Source organism: Myotis nattereri (genome assembly GCF_964212035.1).
Source record: "Myotis nattereri genome assembly, chromosome: 8".
In the NCBI taxonomy this organism is placed as follows: Eukaryota; Metazoa; Chordata; class Mammalia; order Chiroptera; family Vespertilionidae; genus Myotis; species Myotis nattereri.
Window position 1 is genome coordinate 32,091,174 of NC_138083.1, and position 26,287 is coordinate 32,117,460.

Below are 26,287 nucleotides of genomic sequence, written 5' to 3' on the forward strand. Positions count from 1 at the left end.
TCCCCCTTTTGTTCCTCTGTGTGGTCCAGCAGCAGCGCTGGTTTCCTCTGGAAGCTTTTGTTTTACCACAAGCTGTTTCCCACTTTTGATCCAGTTTTGCTCTTTCTTTCCTTTGGGGGTTTCTTTGTCTACCCATGTTTGATCTCACTGACATATCTAGACGTTGAGTCGTTCAGTGGCTGCTCCCTGGGTGGCAGTGGCTCCTTGGGCTGTGGTTGCTCCTCGGGCGGTTGTGGTAGCAGCTGCTCCTCAGTTGGCAGCAGCTCCTCTGGTGGGTGCTGTTCACAGCTGTGGTGGCTCTTCTGGCTGGTGAGGGGAGGCTTCACATACAGCTGCTGTTCCTCAGACAGAGGGTGTGGTGCTCAGGAGGCTGCTGTGCTTGGATCTGTTTTTTAATCCAAATGGTGAATTTCCTCCACTAAGAGGTTAACCTCGTGTTCCACATTCATTGCTCTCCACCTCCCTAGCTAGTCCATAGAAAACCCAGCGCAGTCAGCGGGGGCGGGTTGTCTGGTGAACTGCTGCGAGGAGGAAGAGGCTGAGGTAGGAAGTCCAGTTTTGCTCTTTCAATGTTTGCTTTTGAACTGGGTATATTGCCCATGCATGTGTGTGTGTGTTGTAGGTAGTGAGGACTTTTTCCTCCACAAGGATAAATTACCCAGCACTCAGTGATTGCACAGCCACCTTTGACATATGTCCACTTTCCATAAATACCTGGTTCTATTCATGAGCTCTCTGTTGCTTTGAGCTACTTGCCTATCTCTGTCAGAACTAGCCTGTCTTGGTTAGGACAGCTTTATCATCAATGTTTATACGTCTTTTGGGCAAATCTTCCCAATACTTTTTGTTGTTCAAAATGGTGTGCGACTCAGGGCCCAAATGCATTATAGAATGATTTTGTCATGTTTCACGAAAAACCATATTGGAATTATTATTTTATTGAATTGAATATATATATATATATATATATATATATATATATATATATATATATTAATTCAGGCAAAGTGATACCTTTTTAATATTGAGTTTCCCCATTCATGGACATGATATGCCTTTATTTAGGTCTACTTTTTAACTTTAAATTCACAATTTGACATGCTTTTCCCCATAATTGTTTATGCATCTCTAATTAGAGCTATCTTTAACATTTCCTCGTTCATGAAATCGTTAAAAGTTACCATGACTATTTCCAGGGGTCTGTGGCCACTGTGTAGCCTGGTGATTGACTGTGATCAGCACTCCTATCCCCCGGCCTGTGAAACACTGACTGCTGCTGACAGTGTGGGCAGTCTTCTTATTTGCAACACGGTCAACAGTAATGATCTAGAATTAGATCTTGCCTTCTTCAGGGTTACATATACAGGTGTTTTCAGAGGAAAATAGTTCTACAAGTTCGACAGATGAAAAGTGGGGTCAGCCTCACCTCTCACTATTTTCCTCCTCCCAGAGGCAACCATTTTCAGCTCTGCTAACAGATTATTTTAGATTTTACTGCCAGACCTCACATAAATACTCCTGCGGCTCTTCTTGATTTCTGACTCTTAGGATTTATTTTACTTACAGCATTTGGTGTGGACATAAGTTGCATTTCTCTGAGATAAATGCCTGGGTGTATAGGTGTGGTCATATAATACACATGCTTTCCGGAAAGCTGTGAGGAAATTACGTCCTTTGTTGCAAGGAGGCACATACCAGTTCTGCGGTCCACCCCACACTGTGCGTTTGGGTGGAGTTTTTCCAGTCCCATCGGTAAATGGTTGGAATAGAAGGTCTTTCAGAGGAGGACCTGGTTCCATCCCAATGCTGACCCGGTTCTGATGAGCCCTCTTCCTTCCTCCAATGAGTAGCTCTTTCTGAGGCCGAAGGAGATGAGGCCATAAGCCGCAACATCCTAGGATCCTGGGCTGGGAGTTTGGCACACAGCCCACACCGCAGACCAATATTGTCCTGAGCCCCAAAATGGGGCATCACCATGAACCTCAGATGAGCTGAGGGGCCCGTAGAGAGCAGAGGCCCTGGGCACTACTCCCTGGAGGCCTGTCCAAGTCCCTCTGAAAACTAAGATGAGTAACTGCTCACCCTGAGGTTGCGTTCCTGACTGTGATTATTTCACAATCTAGAAGCAGGAACTGTTCAGAAAACAGAAACTGGCTACAGTGTCACAGCCTTGTCACCCCTTCCTGGGCGCTTCCTCTTATATCACACAGCTGGGGCCTCACTCCTCTCACTGAGCAGAGAGTCCGGGTCCTCCGGGCACACACTTGGACACAGCAGGCCCCTCAGGCCTCCAGGATGCCCGTCCCTGCCTCCTGGCCCCGCTCTCCTCCTTGCCTGCTGCTGACTCTACTGCTGGGCCTCCCAGGTGAGCACTCCTTGGGCTAGAATATTGTCTCCCTGCCCTTGGACTTCTTTTTGCCCCTGAAATTTCAGGGCCTCCAGGGAAGCATGGGTGTGTCACCCAGGGCTGCACACAAGGCCAAGGACAGGGCTTTATCTGAGCACATGAAGTCAGAGATCTGAGTGGTTTCTCTGTGGGTCCATCGCCTGCAGCTGGTTACCTGATGCAACAAAACAGATGATGCTCGCCTGGCCAGCATTTCTCAGTGGTTGAGCATCGAAATATGAACCAGAAGGTCATAGTTCAATTCCCAGTCAGGGCATATGCCGGGTTTCGGCCTCGGTCCCCAGTGTGGGGTGTGCAGAAGGCAGCTGATCAATGATTCTCTCTCATCATTGATGTTTCTATCTCTCCCTGTCTCTCTGAAATCAATACAAATGTATATTTTTTTTAAAAAAAGATGAGGCTTCAAACTGCAATAGGGACAACTTTGTGTGTATTGACTCGTGCCACACTCAAACATCCCTCTGTGAGAGCTGTGAGTATTATCCTGGATGTGCAGATGGGGATCCGAGACAGAGAGAGTAACTTGCCTGTATCATCATCTAATTCAGTAGAGCAGCCAAGGTTCAAGTCTGGGCCACCCGCTTCCAGAGCTCTTTCTTTTGTATTTTTTTAATATATTTTTATAGATTTCAGAAAGAAAGGGAGAGGGAGAGAGAGATAGAAACATCAATAATGATAATCATTGATCTTCTGCCTCCTGTATGCCCCCTACTGGGGATCAAGCTCACAACCTGGGCATGTGCCCTTGACCAAAACCAAACCCAGGACCTTTCAGTCTGCAGGCAGACACTCTCTCCACTAAACCAAACCACCTAGGGCCCAGAGCTCACTCTTTTAACCATAGTATGCTGCTTGGCTTGGCAGCAAAGTCTGTTAGCAGAAAAATCAAAAAACCCAGAGAAGTAAACTGAAAAATAGTCATCTACTATTGAGACACTCAGAGACACTGAGTTCAAATTCCACTATTTGTATTCGCAAACGTTTGATAGTTATATGTTGCATGTTTCTAATGTGCCAAATATTTTACTGAGCTTTTAATATGTGTCTAATTTCATCAATCCTCAATACAATCTGTGTCCTGTCATGCGAGGCCACACTTATATATATACTTGTGATGCATGTATCTATGTGTGTGGGGTGTGTGCGTGTAGTTGTTGTGAGGGACTACATACACACACACACACACACACGCGCGCGCAAAATTTTAGAAAAGCCTTTCCCTTTTGTTCTCTTCAATCCTTTTCAGTGACTACATGAAATGCACATGTACAGATGTTTAGTTCTCTCTCCAGACACCCTCCCTCCTTTCTACTTCTCCAAACTCGCCCCATACCCTCCACCAAACTCTTAAGATAAGCAAGCTTCTCTCTTGGTAAAATGAGTAAAAATTTCCATCAATAAGTGAATGGATTAAAAAGATGTGGTGCAGATATACAATGAAATATCATCTATACTAATAAAAGAGCAATATGCTAATTAGACCAGGGGTATTCCAGAAGACCATCTGGACATCCTTCCTGACAAAGCCAGCAGGGCGAAGCTGCCCTCCAGCAGTCCCCGGCACTAACGCCTGCAGCTGGCTGCAGCCCAGGAGATGGAGAAGCCGCCCACCCCACAGTCCTGGGCCACAGCCACCCAGAGAAGCCACCCGCCACATGGTCCTGGGGGAGACGGAGAAGCTGCCTGCCTGAGGTCCTGGGCCACAGCCAGCCAGAGAAGCCACCCGCACAGTGTCCCCAGGGGAGACAGAGAAGTTGCTCGCCTTCAGTCCAGGAGCCAGCTCCCGAGGCTGGCTACTGCCCGGGAAACAGAGAAGCCGCCCACCCCAAGGTCCTGGGCTCCAGTGCCTGCGGCTGGCTGCAGCCTGGGAGAAGGAGAAGCCACCCACCCTGCGGTCCTGGGCCACAGCCAGCCAGAGAAGCCACCTGCCCCGCAGGCCTGGGCACCTGCAGCTGTAGCCAGGGCGAAGCCACCAGCCCACTGTCCCCTGTGGCTGCATCTGACCCAAGTGAAGCTGGCCTGGGTCCCGGGTGCCTGTGGCCAGCCAGAGGAAGGGAAGCCCTGGTCCTGGGTGCCTGCAGCCGGCTGGAGGAGGGAATCCTCGGTCCTGGGTGCAGGGCCAAGGAAGAGATTATTAGGGGCGATCAAGCCAGCAGGGTAGCAGTTAGGGGCGATCAGGCTGGCAGACAAGCGGTTAGGAGCCAGTGGTCCCGAATAGTGAGAGGGATGTCTGGCCTAAACCCGCAGTGGGACATCCCCCAAGGGACTCCAGATTGGAGAGGGTGCAGGCCAGGCTGCGGGACACCCCCCATGCACGAATTTCGTGCACCAGGCCACTAGTTTAGTGATATAAAAAATAAAATCTTGCAACTTGCAACAACACAGATGGACATAGATGCTATTACCCTAAGTGAAATGAGTCAGAAAGAGAGAGACAAATGCCATATGATTTGCATTGTGAAATCTCAAAAGACAAAAGAGAAGCAAAATCATGTATAGAGAAGAGCTGAATTGCCAAAGGAGAAGTGTAGGGGGATGGGCTGGGAAAATACGTAGAATTCTGTTCATTACTGTCTTGGAGTGCCTCTACCATGCTGGATCAGGATGAGGAGGAAACAACAGAATGAAAGATACAGAGAGTGCGGCTGGGTGCTCCATACGTATAAATATACCTACTTCCATATCTGTATTCTCTGATATCAGTTGAAAACTCAAGGCCTCGGAAAATCTGCTGAGTTATACCTTTCTAATTTTCTGAACACTCACTCTTCTCACATGCCTGTGGCATCTGACTCATGGATTTAACCATGACTCTCCTCAAATGCCTGTGGCCCCACATCCAACCCATGAGATTCCTGCTGCTTCTGTCACTGGGTGTGGGGGAGGTTGGGAGGAGGAAGTAGTTTGTGTTTTTCTTCTCCTGGGCTCTTCTGCTTTCTGCATATGCTCAATTTGCTTTTTCTCCCCCAAGTCATCCACATGGGAAACTCAGGTCTGACATAGTTTCCACAGGATTACCCACTTAAAACAGACTTCAGGGTCCCAGGGAGGTGTTGCACTCAACAGTTCATACGTCATCAATATATTTACTGGATACCTACTATGTGCAGGAACCATTATAGGAATGAAAGAGACAAAGAAGCTGCCCCCTTGGAGCTTCTATCCTAGTAGGGAAATGACAGTAAACAATGGACATAGTAAATATGAAGATAATATAGAATATTAGAAAGTGGTAAGTGTTAAGGGGAAAGTTAAAGTGTTGTTGAATAGGAGCTTTCAGGGAGTCTGTGAGTTGAGATGTATTTTTAAAAGTGTCGTCTGGGTGGGCATCACTGAGAAGGGGAAGTTTGAACAAACCTTAAAAGAAGTTGGGAGTGAGCCATGTGCTTATCATACAGAACCTCCTCATGGGAAACGGCACTGCAAAGGCCCTGAGTCTGGAAGCTTCTTGCTGTGTTCAAAGATTAAGGCTATTACTTTGAGGGAAATGTTGCCATTGTCGGGTTTTGAAGAAAGAAAGGACATGACCTGGCATGAGTTTCAAATTATTCCAGCATTTGGTGAAAAGAGTCTACAACAGGATACAGAAGGAAGCAACTAGAGCACATAAGAGGTCATGGCATTCATACAAACAAGTGCCTTGCAACGGGACAGCAGCAAGTAGAGACAGAGGGTTATGAGCAGATGTGGGTGCATGTGGAAGGGCAGATGTTGGTGGGAATTGCCTTGAATCTGTAGATTGCTGTAGGTAGTACTGACATCTCAACAATATTAAGTCTTTCAATCCATGAGCAAGAAATGTTTTCCCATTTATTTTTGTCTTTACTTTCTTCCAGCAATGTTTAGCACTTTTCAATGTGCAAGCCTTTTGCCTCCATATTTAAATTTACCCCTGCATATATTATACCTCTTGTTGCCATTGAAAATGGAATTTCTTTTTTGGATTGTTCATCACTAGTGTATAGACATGCACTTGAGTTTCGTGTGTTGGTTTTGTATGCCACAGATAGGCTGAAATCCTTTATGAGTGCTAATAGAGTTTGGGGGTATGTGGAACCTTTGGAGTTGCTACATATACACTCATGTCATGTGGAAACACAGATAGATTTACTTCTTCCTTTACATTTCCAATGCCTTTTATTACTTTTCTTGTCTAATTGCTTTTTCTGAAACATCCAGTATTGTGTTCAACATTTGTGGCAAAAGTGCATATCTGTGTCTTGTTTCTGATATTAGGGGGGAAGCTTTCACACGCTCAGCATTACGTGTGATATTAGCTGTGAGTTTTTCATGTAAGATCTTGTGGAAGGGCTGCCGCAGGGAAAAGGCAGAGGCAGAGGCCACTTTGGATGGGCTCGGGTTCCCACTGCCTCCCTCACCACACCCCCTCCCTGCTTCTCACACCTGCCAAATTTGAGCCCCACAAGGCAGCTGCCCCTCTCATGGGCCCTCACTCACCCCCCCACCACCTGCCTGGCATCAGCAGAGCGCACTCCTCACCAGGCCCCTTGCCACCTCCTCACTGGGCCAGCACCCCACACCCCCCCCCCCGCCACATTCCCTTCCTCTCCTCACTGCCACCCCACCCCACACACAGCACCGTGAGCAGCCTGAAGCCAGACAATGAGCACCTTACCACCACCTGCACGGGATCAGAACCAGGCTCCGGAGGCTCCCTGGAGGAGGAGGTCTAGATACAATTCTGTCTCCCTGTGGACATTAAACAAAGAGAACTCTACCTACTCGTTAGGCATTGAAGGGATATGAAGGGTCCTTGATCGTCGAGACCCTGTTGGTTTTGTGATCCCAGATAGCCAGGCAGGAGCAGAAGCAGCAAGGATGCATGGAAAGGTATTCCCTTTGATCCTGAGAACCCGCAGACCCTCAGGCTAGAGTTTGCCAAAGCCAACACCGATTGGCCAAGAACAAGCTCATGGCTACGCCAAGTCCCAGCAGCGCTCACCTCTCCCAAAGAGCACACTTCATTGGAGGGAGCCCATAGGACCTGATGGGGGCGCTCTGTCCCCATGTCCCCTGAGGGCTATCTCCCCCGCTGCACTCACCTACCAGCCTCCCCACACGCTCAGGGTCGCTGGGTCCCTTCCTCTGATCCCACCCAGCAAGGGTGGCAATTCCATCAGCTATGTTAGTGCTTCAGTCTTGTTCCCACAGCTGGAAGCCCCTGCCCTCACACTGGGGAGGGAGCGGCCCCAGCTCCACTGCCTCCAGGCGCCTGTGCAGAGGTGCTGGGTCCTCCTAAGACTGTGGATTCTCAGCCTCACTCAGTGGCCTGCTTCCTGTTTCCTTTCTCTCTCTTGTCTTCCTCAGCCCTGTCTGGCCCACAGCCTCACGGGAGGAATCAGGGCCCTTCTCGCTTGGTCAGCCAGACCCCCTCCGAGGCCTCCCTGGGACCCAGCAAGGCCTGATCCCCGGTCCAGACTTGCTTTTGTAGCTTCCCCTCAGAGAAACAAAGCACCTGATTTTACATCTTTTCTGGCATGAATTAAGACACTTAAACGTGTGTATATGTGAGTGTACAGCTTGTTCTCACACTGTGTCACCATGGCAACAGGTCCTGGTCTTTAATGGTTTATCATTCCTGGTCCTTCTCTCCACACCCCTCCCCTACACCTGCCCTGTTTCCCTGAGGCCTGAGCCCTGCACCCTGCAGCCAGTTCCACCGCCCCACACACTTCCAGACTGATCTCCAATGACCATCACAAAGATAGAGTGTTTCCTTTTGCATTTCAAACCAGGGTCCTCCGCTTCCTCGTTAGATGGGCCAACAACTGTTCAGAGCATCCCTTCTCTGCCCATTTTGCTTCCTCGCCCCAACGCCCCCCATCCCTGCCCTTGCTCCTCATTTTTTCTAAACTTGGAAACCAACGAAAAAGTGAAAGTATTTTTGTACCCTGTGTAACAAAATATTTATGCATCGTGAAGAATTTTTCATGTGAAAAAGAAAAGATTTTGTGGACGTTTCCATATATTTTAATTTGTTGGTTGTATTTATCATGAAAAATGTTGACTTTTGTCAAATGCTTTTTCTGCATCAAATGAGAAGCTCATGTGGTTTTTTTTCTCTTCATTCTGTTAATGTGATATAGTACACTGTTTGACTTTCATATGCTGAACCATCCTTACATTTCTTGAATAAATCTCAGTTGGTCATAATATATCATTCTGTTATTTTGCTGTTGAATTTGGTTTGGCTTAATGTTTAGTTGAAGATTATGGGATCGATATTTATGGAAGATATTGGTCTGTAGTTTTCTTATAGAGCCTTCATCTAGCTTTGATGCACCCAGATAAGGGTGACTTATAGTGAGTCTCAGAATGACTCTGAATAAGTTAAGAAGCCTTTCTCCCATTTTAATTTTTTTGTGGGGTTTGAGGAGGATTAATGTTAGTTCTTAAATGTTTAGTGGAATTCACCAGCGAAACCAAACAGTCTGGGCTTTTCATTATTGGTTGATTTTTTATTGTTAATTCAATCTCCTTGCCAGTTACAGGTCTATTCATATTATTTATTTATTTGTAATTTCTTCTTAATAAGTCATGTGCTTCTAGAAATTGTCCATTTTATCTGGGGTATCCAATATATTGATGTTCAATAGTTCATAGTACACTTTTGTAATCCATTTTATTCCTGTGAAATAATCAATAATGTCCTATGTTTATTCCTGATTTTAGTTATTTGATCTTCTCTCTGTATTTCTTGTCCATCCAGTTAAACATTTGTCATTTTTTTTTTAATCTTTTGAAGAACCACTCTGGGTTTTGTCCATTTTCAGTTGTTTTTCTAGTTCCATTTGATATATCTGCGAACTAATCTTTTCTCTTTCTTTCCCTCTGCCAGATTTGGGTTAATTGGCCCCTACTTTTTCTACCATTAAATTAATGTGAATAGTTAAGAGTTAATTCATGAACTCTTCTCTATTTAAATATATGCTCTTAACACTCTAAATTTCCCTCTAGCACTTTCACTGCATCTCATACACTTTGTTATGTTGTGATTACATTTTCATTTGCTTTAGTATTTTCTCTACTTTCCCTTGTGATTTCTGCTTTGAACTATTGATTCTGAAAGTGTTGTTTCATTTCTTTGTATTTGTGATCATTTCATTTCTCCTTCTTGTTACTGATTTCTAGTTTCATTTGCAACCTCGTTTCCCAGTGCACGGCTAGAATAGTCCTTCTTCCACATTCAGTAACCTGTGCTGTCCTTCACCCTTGCGACAAAGCCACAGACATAGGCTTCTGTCATGGCAATGACTTCTCTAACAGTCAAGAAACATGGGTGTGTCACACAGAACAATGGCTCCCCAAAAAGGTCTATGGGTAATACCCAGACCCTGTGAATATATTACTTTATATGACAAAAGAGATGTAGGAGAAGTGATGACCTTAAGACTCTTGATCTTGAAAGATTATCCTAGAGACTAAGGGCCCAGTGAATGAATTCGTGCACCTTGAAAGGAACTGTGGGCTACAAGGCTGCAGTGGGCACAGGGGCAGGTCTCAGCCCATTCTCTGTGCTCCTGCCCAGCCCCTCCCACAGTGGCCACCAGTCCCCTGTCTCTCTGCAGCCCCACTCCCACCGCCGCCACTCCCTCACGCTGACGGCACAGTGCGATTTGGAGGAGCTATTTGGGCCAGCACCAGCAGCAAATGTGTGCAGTGGCTGCTGCCCCGATCACCCCTCAGGATCAGGGGGAGGTGGAAAAGCCCTCAGAAGCAATAGGAACCGGCCTCCACCGCTTGCATCTGCTGACGGTGCCGAGCAATCCAGGCACCAGCAGAGGGTGCAAGCAGGGCCAGCGCCAGCAGCAGGTGCGAGTGCTGGGCAGAACTGCAGCACACAGGAGCAAAGAATATTCAGTAACCACCAGAGGCTCACCCCAATGACAGCGATCGGCATCCTGCCTTGGTCTGGCGGCCCCGCTCACCTACTCCACCATCCCGCCGAGGACAATGCCCGCCATGTTCCGCACTCTGCTGCCTTCTGCTGACACCTGCCATGTTCTACACGCACCCCCTGGTGGTCATCACACGTCATAGCAACCGGTTGTTCGGTTGTTCATTTGTTCCGCCATTTGATCTATTTGCATAGTAGCCTTTTATTATACAGGATATTCCAGGTGGGCCCAGTATAACCACAGGAGTCCTTACGTAAAAGGTGGCAGAAAGTCTGAGTTAGAGAAGGACAAGTGACAACAGAAGCAAGAACTTGGAATGACAAGAAGACGAGAACCATGAGAAAAGGAATGTGGGCAACTCTACACTCTGGAAAAACACAGGACAGGACTTCCAGATGACATGCAGCTCAGTTAAAACCCACAGATTGGCCCAATTACATTAATATTCCGGAACTTCTGACTTCCGTAACTATAACATAATCAATTTCTGTTGTTTTAAGACACTTAGATTTTTGTAATTTGTAAAGCAGCATTAGTAAACTAATAGAATGTAGTTATGCATAAGGGAAAAAACACTTTTACTCCTTATTTGAATGACATGTTCATTGTGCGCTGGGGGCCCTGCACGTCACTGTCATGTACCCAGGCTGATGAAGTTGACCCCATCATGACATGTGTGTCTCCGTGAAAGCCGAAGTTGATCCATACAACTTCTTGCAGTTAAGTGCATATCCCACAAACCACAGCCACTATCTCTGCTCACAAATTAGTGATCTGAAGCTGTGCCAGGGTCCCACCCAATGGTGAGCTGCAGATGTGTGACTCCTCCTGAGGCCAGAAAGTGGACAACCAGGAACCTTGGGGAACCATGACCCTTCCAGAGAGGGATCAGGGCTCAAACCCACTCTTTCCCACATCACTGAGCCTCTCTGGGCCTCAGTGTCCTCATTTGCAATAGGCTCACATTACAGGTTGGTTGTGAGGTTACATGTATGACACATGCAAAGTGCTGGGCTCAAAAACTGCTCAGCGTGAGCACTCGGTCGATGAAAGCTGTTGTTGATAAATACTGACCGACCGAGCGCACAGGCTCCCAGATGGTGAAAAAATAACTGCTCTGTGCTTCCCTCCAGGAGGGGCAGGTGAGGAGCTGCAGGTGATTCAGTCTAAGACGTCAGTGTCCATCAGAGCTGGACAGACGGCCACTCTGAGCTGCACTGTGACATCCCTGTCCCCCGTGGGGCCCATCATGTGGTTCAGAGGGACAGGGCCAGGCCGGGAGTTAATCTACAGTGCCAGAGGAGGCCACTCCCCCCGAGTAACAAGTGTTACAGACGTCACCAGGAGAGACAACTTGGACTTTTCCATCCGCATCAGTAACCTCACCCCAGCAGACACAGGGACCTACTACTGTGTGAAGTTCCGGAGAGGAGGAGGTGATGACACGGAGCTCAAGTCTGGAACAGGCACTAAGCTCAGCGTGAGTGGTGAGTACAGGGGGATCCTTTGTCCCTCATGTATGACAACAGTCAATAAAGATGCCCTCAGTTCTGTGAACAACTAAGAGTCAGGTGCGGAGGTGGGTGCTTATAGTCCTGCTCTGATTCATGGTCTGATTTCACCCCGTCTGCAGACCAGGGAAGCTGAGACCTGAAGATGTCATGCTATTTGCTCAGCCACCACGGCTGGTCAATGGTGGGAAAAGTCTGGAACACCCACTTGTCTGGCTCCCCAGCCCTGGCCTTTCAATCCTGTCAGCCCCTTGGTTTCAGGGATGAGAGAACTGACAGCTGAGTAACTTGCCCATCACAAGGCCAGACCTCACCACCTCCAGGGAGTGCTCCCCTCAATGGGGCCGAGGCTCCTCCTTAGTGACACCCACTGGGCACCTGCTGTGAGCCAGGCTCTGAGCTGGGTGCTGAGGCAGCTACAGAACAAAGCAGGCAAAGGCTCTTCCCCTGGAAGCCTCATTCTCTTCCCTCCAGTGGGAGAAACTCACTGAGGGCAGGGAGTAGAGAAGGTGCTGCTTTATCTCAGCCTCAGAAACATCACAGGAGAAGGAAATCCTGAGAGGCTCAGACTCACTGTTCACTCTGACAGCTCCACTGGGAGGAGATGCCCAGAAGTGTGCAATCACTGTAGATCTGCCTGGGACCCCCCTTTATTCCAGAATCCCAGTCACTGTCATGATGCCTCCAAGCAGAGTTGCGTCGTCTCAGAATGTCCCTCACCCACGGAAGGGGCTCCCCATGTGGGAGACTTAGGGGTCGTCCCATTGAGGCAACACCGTTCTCATGAGGGTGTTTTACCAGAGGCCCAGGATCCTGAATCCTGGACTGTGAGCACGTGGGGACCTTCAGACCATCCAGCCTGACCCGCCAAGTAGAGGGGCGCCGGAGGTCAAAGGTGACAGGGGCTTTGCCCAAAGTCACAGGGCTAGTGAGTGAGGAGATTATTCCAGATCCCCATCTGATTTTAGCAACATTTTCCTGCTTCAGATATAGATACTCTATCCATCAAAAAGCCTGGTGAATGCAGGAAATGAATTAAAGTTCAGTACAGCACACCAGCACCTCTTATTTTCACTGATAGCCAGAGCTTCACATACCCATTACACTCACTTTGTGGACCAAGGTGATTGGGAACCTCTCCCTACCTCCAGCCACATCGCCCCAAATCAAGCATCCACATAAGCACCTAGAGCTGTCCCTCCTTCAACAGCTGCCTCCCCTCCAGCCTGTGGAGACAGCATCGTTCATTCACTGTCTTCTGTTGATGGATGTGAGTTGTTCCCAGCCTTGGGCTATTCACACAATGACACGGGATACCCTTGTCCATGGGTCACCCTACTCAGAGGCAGGCGCCCACGGGAAGTGGCATTGCTAGGACACAGGGTGCGTGCACTTTAATTTGTGTGGGTATTACCACATTCCCCTCCTAGACATGGTGGCAACGAAGTCTCCCCACAGCTCCTGGGCACAGGCAGGGAAGGTGGCTTATCCTGATTTACATACATTACTAAGATACCACACTTTGTCCCTTGCCGAGGCCATCGCAGGTGTCAGTGGCTCTATCACCACTGAGATCTGCTGCCTCCTGGTAGAGAGCTCATTCCCCTTCCTGAGCTACTTGCCCAGGTGATGCCCTGGCTGAGAAAGCAGGAGGTGGGAGAGGTCAGGGGTCCTGTCTTCATGGTGGCATTTACTCCCATGGCCAGTGCTGCGAGGGAGGGCCATCTGTTGCCCCTTAATTAGATGAGGACACTGATGCTCAAAGAGGGAACCCAAATGAGCAGGAAGGGGAACTAAGATTTAAACCTCAAGCAGCAATAACTCAAAGCCCCTGCTCGCCACAATCCTACACGGTGCTTGTCAAAGTGTAGAGAAAGCTCCAACCCTTTTCTTAGAATCATGCATTTTTATGTTCCTCTGAAAAAAAATTTTTTTAAAAAGGGTCCTCAGTGGAGGCAGGCCTAGGTTTCCAACTGAGATGAGACAGACCCTCAAATGTCCCATGATATGGCCTGAAACTATTCCTACCGGACATGGCTCTGCCTGTGGAGGCATCCAGGAGGCCTTTCCCTTCTTTGTGGTGTTTTCTTCACTGAGCAGCCGCAGGAGCCGCCTGGCACAGTGGCCTGGACAGAGCAGAGAGGGGTCGCTGAGCCCCAGCACCACCGTGGGCAGCATCCCTGTCTCTGCAGACTGAGGGTGAGGAGGGGGCATTTCCTAGAGGGCCCTGCGCCCCCAGTGAGCAGGAGTTCATAGACTCACTGTCAGGAGCCCTTTCTCCCATTTATTGCTGCAGGGCCCCCGGCCTGGGCACTGGAGGGCACTCCTCCCTGGAGCAGGTGGCGGTCAGGGTCAGACTCCTGAAGGTGGGCACTGGCTCTGCTGATGGGCATGAGTACCTGGTAGGCCACAGGAAATACCTCTGGGGACAGGAGTGGCCGAGGGCACAGTCCCTTCCTTTCTCTCAGTTTTAGTTTTCTCGTCTCTTAAATGATGATGATCATGGACTCCTTTTAGGAGAGTAGAAAGGATTTGAGGTGCTCTGTCTGAATCACCAGCACAGAATTGCACCCCCAAATCAAGGGGTTATGTCAGTGTCATGACCCAGCTAACTTCGCTGGGCCACAGCTCCTCACCTGAGAAATTGTGTAGGATAATATAATACCAATAAAATCACTGATTAATCAAATACTGATGATATAATCCAATCTGCCTTTACAGAATGTTTCAGGTGAGCCTGTTGAGAGAACAGACCCTCACTGAGCCACGGCATTGTCATCCCACGGCTGTGTGCTCTGGGCAGGTCTCTGTCTCCCCCAAGTCCTCAGTTTCCCCACTTGATGAGGATGATAATCATCGCTCCATTCGCTGGTCTGTAAGGATTGGAGACCAGCTATGAACAGCCAGTGCACAAAAATGAGACTGACCAGGAACTCTGTCCCTGGGCCCAGACTGTGGGAAATCATCTGGAGGGGAAAAAGTTGACTTTGAACGCAGGCGTGGAATTGCTAGCCTGCCCTGCCCCTCACTCAGAGTTCACCTCTGGGAGCATGAGTGTCCTCCTATGTAAGATGAGGACGATGACAAGCCCTCCCAGAATTAATAGAAGGATAACACACAATATATAGAAGGTTTCACAGTGCCACATGCTTGGGGTTAGTGGTGAGAGTCACAATCATGTTCATTGTTCATTATGTTCCTTCTACAGCCAAACCCTCTCCCCCTGTGGTGTCGGGCCCCACGGGCAGGTCGCCGCCTGGGCAGACAGTGAGCTTCACCTGCCAGTCCCATGGCTTCTCCCCCAGAGACATCACCCTGAAATGGTTCAAGGATAGGAATGAGCTCCCAGCCTCCCAGACCACCGTGCACCCAGAGGGAGACAGCCCTTCCTACAGCGTCTCCAGCACAGCCAGGGTGCCGCTGGCCCCGGGGGATGTTCGCTCCCAGGTCATCTGCCAGGTGACCCATGACACCCTACAGGGGGACCCTCCTCTTCGTGGGACTGCCTACTTGTCTGAGGCCATCCGAGGTAGAGCCCCTCACACCCAGCCCAAGCCACTCCTGGCCCCTGTCCTCCCAGCCTGCTCCTCCCCCTGCTCTTTGCTCCAGAGTTTTTTTCCTGGAATCTAATTTCTGACAATCCTTCCCTTCACCAGGCACCTGGATGTGCCTGTCACTCACCATGTTTAATGGCAGCTGTCAGGTGAACATCCACCACTGTACTTGGTAGTTTTATCTGCTTTACCAATAGCAACTCCAATATCTGAGCACCTACTAGAAGCCAAGCTCCTATGTGCTTGGCAATTTTATTTATTTTTCTACAGTTATAATGTCCCACTGCATGCAGGCTGTGCTTATTTACTTTAGTCACATTACTCTCACAGGAGCTGGGTCCCTGAGCACCTACTGTGTGCAGGCTCCTGTGCTTAGTGATTTCATTCCTATGAAAGAGCACCATCGGTGTCTGAGCACCTGCCCTCTGAGATCCCCTCCCTGTGGTGGGGGAGCTCAGGTTGGAGCCCGCCTGGGTGGTCTGTGTCCCATGAGGTCAGAGCTGTGCCCTGTGCTGTTTCAGTTCCGCCCACCCTGGAGGTCACCCAGCATAATGTGTCAGAGAAACAGAACGTCACCTGCCTGGTGAAGAACTTCTACCCCCAGCACCTACAGCTGACCTGGCTGGAGAACGGAAACACGTCCAGAACAGAAACGGCCCCAACCCTCGTAGAGAACAAGGATGGGACCTTCAGCTGGAGGAGTTGGCTCCTCGTGGATCTGTCTGCCCACAGGGAGGATGCGATGCTCACCTGCCAGGTGGAGCACGATGGGCAGCCGGCTGTCACCAAAACCATCACCGTGGCGGCCCCTGCTCACCAGAAGGACCCAGATGAAGCATCTGGTGAGTCCCCCACTTTAACTGACCGAGCTCTGAATAAATTTTATACTTTTACTGTTATAAGGAGTAATTCATGCTTATTACAGAACAACCTAGAAGTCTATAGATAGAAAGTGACATTTTGATGTGAGCTCTCCTCCCCAAACCCCACACTCCATAGTCAACACTGGTAAGAGTTTGGTAGATACTTACAGATCTTTTAACATCAATAAACATTAAAGAGAGAGAGAGGGAGGCCACCCTGTTCACAGTGTCCTGCTTCTTGCTTTCTTCACCTGACAGTCACCACGTTCACCGGCCATGTCAGCCCCTGCCTCTTCCAGCTCTTTCTAACCCCATTCCAATCTCCATTCCATCCTTGTTGTTCTCAACTGGACCAGGCACCCAGGTGGCATTGAATGGTCACAGCATGGGCCCCTGTTGTCCCCGATTTATGACAGTGAAACAGCAATCATAACAACTGCTCATGAACAATTCCTACATGCACATCTCAGTCCTTTAAGATCTTTGTTGCAAATTTCAGTCCTTTAAGATCTTTGTTCCGTCACCCATGTTAGGAGTTTGGAGTTTTGCAGAAGGGACTCCGGGAGCAATGGAGGGGTGTTGGGAAGACCTCTTGTTGTAACACCAAATAACTGGGCTAAACTAATTGGGTTAATCTGAGTCTCAGAGGACAGACCCTACCAGCCTATAAAACACGTATAGGATAGAGACATGTTCCTACTCAGTTGGGCATTGCCCATGGGCCTAGGGCAGGGGTGGGCAAACTTTTTGACTCGAGGGCCACAATGGGTTCTTAAACTGGACCGGAGGGCCGGAACAAAAGCATGGATGGAGTATAAATTCAAAGTAAACATCATTACATAAAAGGGTACGGTCTTTTATTTCAATAGTTTTATTCATTTCAAACGGGCCGGAACTGGCCCGCGGGCCGTAGTTTGCCCACTGCTGGCCTAGAGAGTCCCCTTTTCTATGAACAAAACATGTCTTATTTCTCCCTCATGTAACATCAGGATGGGGTTGGGTCAGTTTTCTAAGAGTCTTTACTCTAGAAGACCTTTCAAAGGCCCACATTCCTCCCAACAAGTCCTATGCTGTTGTCCTCATCTGCTGGGTCCATGCTGGGTCACCCAGTGTCCATGTCCCTGCCTGCTGGAAAGTAAACACAGAAGGAAAGGACAATTTCTCTTAAAAGAAGAGATATATAGAAGTTGCATAAATGTGTCCACTCATAACTTAGTTGTGTGTGCATATCTGGTTACACGTAAAGTCCATAATTGTGCTGTCATAGGATTAAAGACATTGGTTTTTCTACAAAACCAATACCTTCACACACAATAAAATTAACAGTAATTCCCTAATATCATCTAAAGTAGTGCACATACTGAAACTCCCAAATTTCTTTAGCGGTTTCTTTGTGTTCCAAAATTGACCTCAATTCAAATATAAACACTTGGTAAAATCTTCCTGTGAAACTATGTAGGCCTTGAAATTCTTTGGGGGAATTGTCCATTGTAATTCAACTTCCTTAATACTTTAGAGCAGTGGTCAGCAAACTCATTAGTCAACAGAGCCAAATATCAATAGTACAACGATTGAAATTTCTTTTGAGAGCCACATTTTTTAAACTTAAACTATATAGGTAGGTACATTGTTATTAACTTAATTAGGGTACTCCTAAGCTGGCCTTTGCTAAAAACGTCCTCAATCTGATTGAGGTACGTTCGCTGAGGTCTACCCCTTCCAACTCTCCCATCCACACTCGTCTTGTATACTTGTTTCGTCTATCTCAGTGGTTGGCAAACTCATTAGTCAACAGAGCCAAATATCAACAGTACTTCCTCAAAATAGACTCGCCCAGGCCGAAAACCGACTTCTGGGCCACGAAGTTTCAATCGCACTGTACGTGCGCACCCGCACGTGGTATTTTGTGGAAGAGCCACACTCAAGGGGCCAAAGAGCCCCATGTGGCTCTTGAGCCGCAGTTTGCCGACCACTGCTTTAGAGCTATACACATTATTCATTTCATATTAAGTGAATTGTGGTTGTGCTTTTTGAGGAAGTTGTCAAATGTCTGCCTGTAGAGTTGGTGATAACACTCCCTCATTATCCTTTTGATGTCTATACAATGTGTAGCGATATCATGTTTCATTCCTGATATTGGAAATGTGTTATGTCTTTCTTATTCTTTATCAAGCTTGCTAGAAGCTTTGCATTGTGTTGATCTTTTCAAAGAACTTACTTTTTCTTTTACTGATTTTCTCCATTAGTTCTCTGTCTTCCATTTCATTGATTTTACTTATCCTTTCTCTATAATGTTTTCATTCTATTTGCTTTATGTTGGTTTCATTCTTCCTTTTCTGGTTTCCTGAGGTGGAAAGTTAGATTACTGATTTCAAACATTTTGTGTCTTCTAATGCCACACCTGAGTTGCCTCCTGTGCCTTGGGAGTTAGGACAGTGCAACCTATGATGCCTAATGCCAGGGTTCCTCCTCCAGTCCTCAGGTCCTGAGCCAGAGCCTTTCCTTCCACCTCTCACAGCCCTCCTATGCTTGTCCCTGCTGCTATCTCTAGGGGTCAGAGTTGTCGTGAACAGGAAGAGCAGGTGAGGGGAGTCTCTGGCATCTTGTCTGGACCACCTTAGGTTTGCATTTTAGTTTCTGTCCATTTCTGAGGCTCAGACCATGGCTGTTAAGTACTTCCTGCAGCTCTCAGCGTGCCTGACCCAGCACACCTGCTAAATACTCAGGCTGGAAATGGATTTTTGGCTTGTCTAGGTTGATGAGCTAGAGCAAAGTGCAAGAAGCCCATGTGACCCTCTGCATTGGGATGCCACAGCCTATCCCAGCGTCTGGTGGTTCAGGCCACTGCAGAGGTGGCCAATGAGCTTGGCTTGAGGATGTACAGCATTTTCATCATTTTCATGGTCTGGACTATTTTACAATATTTCTAGGTGAATGAACCTCCCTTCCATCAGGATAGCATCATCCACATATGTTCATGCAGATTTATTCTGTATGCTTGGTTTCAATAGTGGGAGAAATATTCAGAGTTCTCAGATTTTTCAGTTCTTTTAGTCTTTTAGAACTCTAAACTCCCTCCCCACCATTTCCTTTTCTTTTCAACACTTCTTTGCCACAAGGCACTTTTCCTCCTTTTTTTTCCCTTTCCCACAGAAGGAGTGCACTTTAAATTGTGCCTGTTCTTTCCGTCTCATTTGTCCTTTTATTTTTTAAAAATATATTTTATTGGTTTTTTACCGAGAGGAAGGGAGAGGGATAGAGAGTTAAAAACATCGATGAGAGAGAAACATCGATCAGCTGCCTCCTGAACACCCCCTACTGGGGATGTGCCCACAACCAAGGTACATGTCCTTAACCGGAATCGAACCTGTGACCCTTCAGTCCACAGACCGACGCTCTATCCACTGAGCCAAACCAATCAGGGCTCATTTGTTCTTTTAAAATATCCCTGTCTTGCCCAGCCTCGGTGGCTCAGTGGTTGAGCATCAACCAATAAACCATAGGTCATGGTTGAATTCCTGGTCAGGGTACATGACTGGTTTGCAGGCTCGATCCCCAGTAGGGGGTGTACAGGAGGTAGCCAACCAATGATTCTCTCTCATTATAGATGTTTCTCTCTCTCTCTCTCTATCTCTATCTCTATCTCTATCTCTCTATCTTGCTCTCCCTTCCTCTCTAAAATCCATAAAAATATATTGAAATCCTATATAATGAAAGCATAGTATGCAAATTTTCCCCTCGACCTGGAGTATGTCTGGAAGTTTGACAAGGGGGTAGGGCTACTGGGAGAAGGCAGGGAGTACCCCGCCAGAAGCCTCTCGGGCCCCTACCAGTGCACAAATTTCATGCACTAGGCCTCTAGTGTATATATAAAACAAAATGACCCTGCCTCCTTGGATGAGGTTCCTATGACCACTGAAATACTTTACCACACATTTAGTGCCTTAAAACAACACAAGTTTATTGTCTCACATCTCCAGAGGCCAGAGGTCTACAATGGGTTGACAGGACTGGGTTCCTCTGGCTTTAGCAGAAAATCCATTTCCTTAACTTTTTCCAGCCCCCAGAGGTGGCCCACACTCCTGGGCTGAGGGCCACCTCACTCTGAGCTCTGCTTCTGTCATCACAGCTCCTCTGACTCTTTTCACTGCCGCTTTCACTGAATCAGATCTTTGTGAGTGAAAATGGCTCTGCTTGGAAAATCCAAGACAATGTCATTTCAATTCTTAATCAGTATGACTAGTTCCTTCTTCCAGGAAATGTATGTAACATATTCACAGACTATGGGGATTTGGAGCCAACATTTCGAAAGGCACACTTTAACCTTTTCCAGTGACCTGTGCTCTGACCTGCGGACACTTCTCAATGTGTCAGATGCAGGGTGCATTGAGTGTTGGTGGTGGCGATGTTCCCAAATAGCCCTCAGGCGCCTTTGCCAGCTGCCCTTCTCCTCATGGCTGAGTGAGGTGGGGAGGCAGCCTCCTGGCAGAGTGTGCACTAGGATTTGCTGGTTTTTCTGTTTTGACTCTTAACTATCTTGAAGTTTTCTCATTTTTCTTTTCTAGTAACAGGGAGAGCCAGTTGTGTGTAGAATTTAATTTCCCTTTTGTGTTTTTCCTTGGGTTTCGAGAGGTCCTATTTGGAGACCAGTAGCTGTGCTGCTGCCATTGTCCTCAGCAGCCAGAAGGGGACAGAAGATTGTGAGCGCAATAGCCCATAGGTCCCTCTCTCAGGGCCCCTTCTTTCTTCATCAGGGCACTACCCTTGCTGAGCAGGCCCATTGACCTGGAGAACTCAACCTCCTCTCTAGCTTTGCTATGCCTAGAATTATGTCCTTGGCCCACATCTCAGCTTTTTCTGCCCTCTGCCTCTTGAAGAAAAGAATCTGCAATGCCATCAAGAACTCTGGTGGCTCACACTTAACTTTTACCTTGTAATTAATCATGCTTAGCTTCTCATTGTTTTTCTCCAAATTACTGATGTCCCAGCAACAGCGATCCAATCTTATAGTTGTATAATGACCATTTGCTCACTCCTTTTAAAATTCTTAAGGCCTATGTATTACCTCTACAGAGACCTAGACAGAAGAATAGCCTGTGAGAGCTGTGCAAATGGAGGGTAGGTTGCTGAGCCTTTAGGCTCCCTGTCCAGCCAGTCCTCTGCCACGGTCTGCCCGCTAGGAGAGGTGCAAATGTGGCAATGAACTCTCGTCCACTGAGGGGATGTCCCAGAGAGCCTCTCAGTTGAAGATTGCCGTTCTCCAACACCCCACAGGAAGTATGGCACGGCCTCCAGAGCCCTTACAAGGATTATTTATTTATGAGAAACCATTGTAATTTCCTTATTTTTTTAATTTTAATAACAAAAACTTCTTGTAAACCTGCAGATCCGCATTTCTGTGTCCAAGAGAAAGGTATCAGCTGACATGGGGACTGGTTCAGGGTGGACTGGGTGGAGTTGGCATCTCTCCCAAACTTGTGACCCCATTTCCTTGACTCACCAGGAGCTTTTGAGGCAGCTGGTCTCGTGAGGCCAGGCCACTGTGGGTTCTCCCTCAGCACTGAGAACATGGGGTCACCCAGCCTTGTCTGTGGCGCCATCCAGGTCTGCCCTGTGACCCTCTCACTGAGAAGCCTGTCTCTACTCCTCTCAGATTCCCTGTTCCCTTTCATTACTATGTCTCCATGGGGTTGGACTTGTCCTCATCAATAAGGAAAAGGCTCAGTGTCATTCGATGGAAAAGAGGGTGTATTTTTCCAGCTTTGAATCTGCACTAATCTGAGCCCTTGTTAACTTTCTGAGCCTCAGTTTCCTCATCAGAATGAGAATAATACTACCTGCCCCATAGCGTGTGAGGACAAAGTCAGTACATCAGGCGCCACACTATGGGTCACTGAGTACACATTCCGCCACCACCGCCCTCAAGGAGGACGACTCCGGCAGCCTACTCACGGGGTCACTGAGGATAAAGAACCTCTTTACCTGATTGCTGCCTCAAGCATGAGCCCATAAGAGCTTCAAACCTTCAGAGTGGTCACGGGTGTTGGTAGCCTCAGATGGAGTGAGTAGAAGACTCTGGAATGGTCTCCTCTAATGGCTTCCACTGTCCCTTGATTTGCAGGCCCAGCACTATCTACTCAGGTCTTCTTGGCTGTGCTCCTCGGCCTCCTGGGCTGCAAGGTGCTGCTGATGGCTGGTGTCTCTGCCATCTATGTCCACAGGCAGTGGAGAGCCCGACTGTAAGTTGTGGGACAGGGAGGGCAGGCTAACGTCTGTCCCAGAGGAGCAGGTCAACAGGAGCGGTCAGCCCACAGGGTACACACGGTGAGGGCCCAGGTGGAATTTAGACAAGGTGACACCCCTCTATTAATACTGGCAGGAGACTTGCAGGTGCCTTTAAGAGATTCCTACCTCCCAGGAAATGTGTGGCATCCTATAAGAGGCTGACTCAATGGTTTTTGAAAGGTGTTCACAGAGTCCTAGGCTCCTGCCGAAGAAGTGGGCAGAGGAAACTGAATGAGGCCAGCTGGGTGGGCGGTTCCCTGGGAGACCATATCTAGTTGATTTGATCACCTGGGCTCCTTGGGCAGAAGGAACCCACATTCACAGTAATGTTGAGAAGCCCCGGTCAGCTGCTCTGATGGCTATTCCCAGTCTGACGCTCTGTGTGACAGAGGGGAGGGATGGGGGAGGAGGACCAGGGGCAGAGTCCAATGCCAGAGGCTGCGTGTGCTCTAATGACCAGCATTCTTGAGGAAGACAGCCCAGGACATAGGAGACACGCAGGGAACTTTCCTTGAATGATGAGCAGGTAATTAAAGGCGGACACATTTCCCACAGCTACTTCCTTTCTCCCCTGTTACGTGTCACTCTCAGCTCTGCTGCCTCCTTTTTCCATGAAGGGCCCAACCCAAGAAAACAAGTTGACTAGAAGCTTCTATGGACTCTGCTCCAAATGCCTCCCCCGACCCAGAACTGCTGCCCACAGGCTCCTGCTCCTTCTCGTGGTCCTTGATGCCCCAGAGCTGGGTCTTCACACAGGCTCCTCTCAGACACACAGACAGAACCCAAATTATCGCAGCTCCGTTATCCCATACACATGACTTAGATGGGATAGGAGTGGGAGACGGGATGCTAGGAATTGAGGGCAGTGAAGAGACGGTGACCTCAAGTGCAATCAGACCTTCAGGAGTCACCACTGACCTGGAAGCTGGAGGAAGAGAAAGCAATACTATGGCCAAGTTCTGCAATTGGATAGTTTCCTACTCACATTAACTTTGCCATTGGTTAAATAATGGGTGTGCCTTTAAGAACTCTTTGTGGTTGCCCTTTAAGGATGTTATGTAGCTAAGGTACAGTGCTTTCAGGTAAGTTGAGGATTCCTGAAATATTTCAACTGGGGCAGGGGGCAGCCCTGTGTCCTGGCTGTGCCAATCGGAGGTTGTTCTTGTTGAGCTGAAGGAACAAGAGGCAAGAGGATCTTCATTCAAATGCCACACTCTCTCACTCTTCATGCCTGTCTCAGTAGATTTTCTCAGTAAGGTTTTTTTTCATGTATTGTAAAAAAAAGTTCCTCTTAAAACACACACGCACACACACACACATACACACACACACACAATTCCAACTTACCACTGTTTAGTATTATGTATAGAGATATTAAGTAATTTTTCATAATAGGTACTCAATATAGCTTGAATAAATAAAGAAATTAAGTATTTTCTTTCTGTTTTCTTGGTATTAAAATACGCTTTCTTCTGTGGAATGGCCTTTACACTAACTGGTAGCTGATATGAAAATTATTTTTCTTTCTTTTTCTTTTCTTTTTTTTTTTTTTTGTTAATCCTCACCAGAGGATATTTTGTTCATTGATTTTTTTTAGAGAGAGTGAAAGAACAAAAAAGGAAGAAGGGAGAGAGAGAGAGAGAGAGAGAGAGAGAGAGAGAGAGAGAGAGAGATGTGAGAGAGACACACGAATTGGTTGCCTCAAGCCCCACTCAGGGCTAGGGATTAAATCTGAAGCCCAGGTACATGTATTTGACCAGAAATAGAACCCAAGACCCTTCGGTGCTCAGGCCAACACTCTAACCACTGAGAAACACTGGCCGGGGCTGAAAATTATTTTTCTTAATAAATATAGTATATAATTGTTTTACAAAAGTTTTTTTACCTGGAATGACTAAGTGTAGAATCTCTGGACCAGACAACCCATTAAGACCACACAACCACTCCCCAGACACTGAGTGAGATGTGCTCAAAGTCCTATAGACAAATCGCAGTGGAGAAGTTCCGCTCTGAGGTCTTATAGGCATAGAATCGTGGGTTCAGATACTGGAAAACACATACCAGCTACGTGAGCTTGAGCAACTCACTAACACTCTCTGAGCCAATTTCCTCCCCTGTAAGATGGGAAGCATGCTACCCCAAAGAATTGTGGGGCTTGAGAGGAGAGAGAAATCTATGAGCGCACACAGGGTCTGGAACAAGACTGTGTGTGATATAACCCTTTTCTTCCTTTGCTCACTGAAGAACTTTCACCCTCCATGTATTCCAGCTCGGTGAAGTAATCACACTGAAAGCTTTTCTAGGGGCCAGGCTGCCTGAACACGTTCTCAGACTTTTCTGGGGAAAATTACCCCACTTGTAGCCCGGCACCTGGATCCACTAATCTATTGGAAGAAGGAAGATCCACATTTGCTTCAGAGTTGGGCACATGCTTGCTAGCATGGGCAGAAACTGGAATAAACCCTAACGTAATGAAAACCAATCCCTAATACTAAACCACACCTAACAGTTGTTGTTCTTGTTGTTTTCAGAAGAGAACAGCAAGACCCCCCACAGTGCCTAAGGACCACCGGGTCAGACTGGTCCCAGAGCCGTGCAAAGATGCAGAAAGCCAATTAATGACTCCACCAACCCCGATGGATGGCCGAAACCAACACTTGCCCTTTGCCAGAACCTGTGCGCAGATGCAGGGGGCTCAGAAGTTTTCACTTGGCTGGGCACCTAGATCTCACCCAATCTGACCCCACCCTCTAGGAACGCCTTTATACCTTCTATCACCTTTCCCATTCCTTCCCTTAGGTGACTTAGTTTCAACATGGTCCAATCAAGACCCCTGATGAGAATGAACACATATGCACATTTCTCCCTCTCATTAAACGTGCTCGCAGTCTGTAGTCCAGGGCGACGGAGGAGACGGATCTGAGCCCTGTCTCTGTCTCCTGGTTTGGCAGCTGGACGAATACATCTTTTCTCTGTGAGACGCTCTTGCCTCAGATGAGGCTTCTCTGTGAGTTGGGCATCGAACTCACTGACTGTGTTGCTACATCATGACCTGAGAAAAACAAGGTCCTTTTTTTTTTTTAAAGCAAAACCAATCTGGTTCTATATATTGACTTAGGAGGCACCTGACCTCACCTTTGCCCACAAACTTACTGAAACTGCAGCTACTAAATGCACAATCCCTGAGAAAGAAACCCAGAAACCAGCTGAGCAACTCCCAGACCTTGGACACACACACCAAAGTCACATCTGAAGCAAATAAAAAAGATGAGACAACCTCAGGCTGTTACCTGACCCAATCTCTCCATAAACCCCACACCTGGCACAGTGACATATAATCGGGGGTGACACACAACTCCCAGCTTCTCCTTGAGGAGTAGGATTCAGAGCCAACATTGAGCACCCCAAATTTTAAACTTCCCCATGAGGGATGAGCCTCCAAATAAAGTATGTCTGAAAGCTACAGGACTTGAGTCCACAAGGTCCAAGGACGACAGCAAAGCAGCAGTTCTCAGTGGCCTGTGAGGACTCCCTGTCGCTAACCCCCCAGGTCTCACCACGAGGCAGCAGAAATGCCCAGCGCCCAGTCTTTCCCTGAAAGAGGCCTATTTGCTTCTCATAAAGGCTGCCGCTGAGGGTCAGCTTCTCATCTATCACACGTCAGGGGCCAACCATCCTCTCCAGAGCCAGGGAGCTGAGAGGGTGTCAGGTGCACATGCTCCTCTGTGGCCCCCAGGTGGCTGGTGCC

The 26,287-nt window shown here is 47.9% G+C and overlaps 2 protein-coding genes across 7 annotated transcripts in view; one reads left to right on the forward strand and one right to left on the reverse strand.

The window, feature by feature from the left end:
• Positions 1 to 26,287, reverse strand: part of LOC308523141 (KRAB domain-containing protein 5-like) — a 180,745-nt gene that overhangs the window by 103,544 nt on the left and 50,914 nt on the right. The window contains exons 6-7 of one of the 6 annotated variants that reach the window (XM_081096835.1): positions 7,044 to 7,117; positions 2,969 to 3,003 (exon numbers count right to left, since the gene is read on the reverse strand). The exons of the other annotated variants lie outside the window; for them this stretch is intronic. Of the exons in view, the coding sequence (XP_080952961.1) occupies position 3,003; positions 7,044 to 7,117 (75 nt within the window). The 3' untranslated portion in view covers positions 2,969 to 3,002. Of the gene's footprint in view, positions 1 to 2,968; positions 3,004 to 7,043; positions 7,118 to 26,287 lie in introns of those variants that run through there. 6 annotated transcript variants of the gene reach the window in all.
• LOC308523139 (signal-regulatory protein beta-1-like) lies at positions 2,290 to 25,819 on the forward strand. Its single transcript, XM_081096829.1, has 6 exons — positions 2,290 to 2,365; positions 11,460 to 11,813; positions 15,046 to 15,366; positions 15,913 to 16,233; positions 22,376 to 22,493; positions 25,071 to 25,819. The coding sequence occupies exons 1-6, from the start codon at positions 2,296 to 2,298 to the stop codon at positions 25,156 to 25,158; spliced, it is 1,272 nt and encodes a 423-aa protein (XP_080952955.1). The 5' UTR covers positions 2,290 to 2,295; the 3' UTR covers positions 25,159 to 25,819.

Coding starts and splice junctions, on each gene's coding strand:
- LOC308523139 (XM_081096829.1), top strand. CDS start 2,296: ATGCCCGTCCCTGCCTCCTGGCCCCGCTCTCCTCCTTGCCTGCTGCTG. Junction 2,366..11,459: donor TCTACTGCTGGGCCTCCCAG/GTGAGCACTCCT, acceptor GCTTCCCTCCAG/GAGGGGCAGGTGAGGAGCTG. Junction 22,494..25,070: donor AGGCAGTGGAGAGCCCGACT/GTAAGTTGTGGG, acceptor TGTTGTTTTCAG/AAGAGAACAGCAAGACCCCC.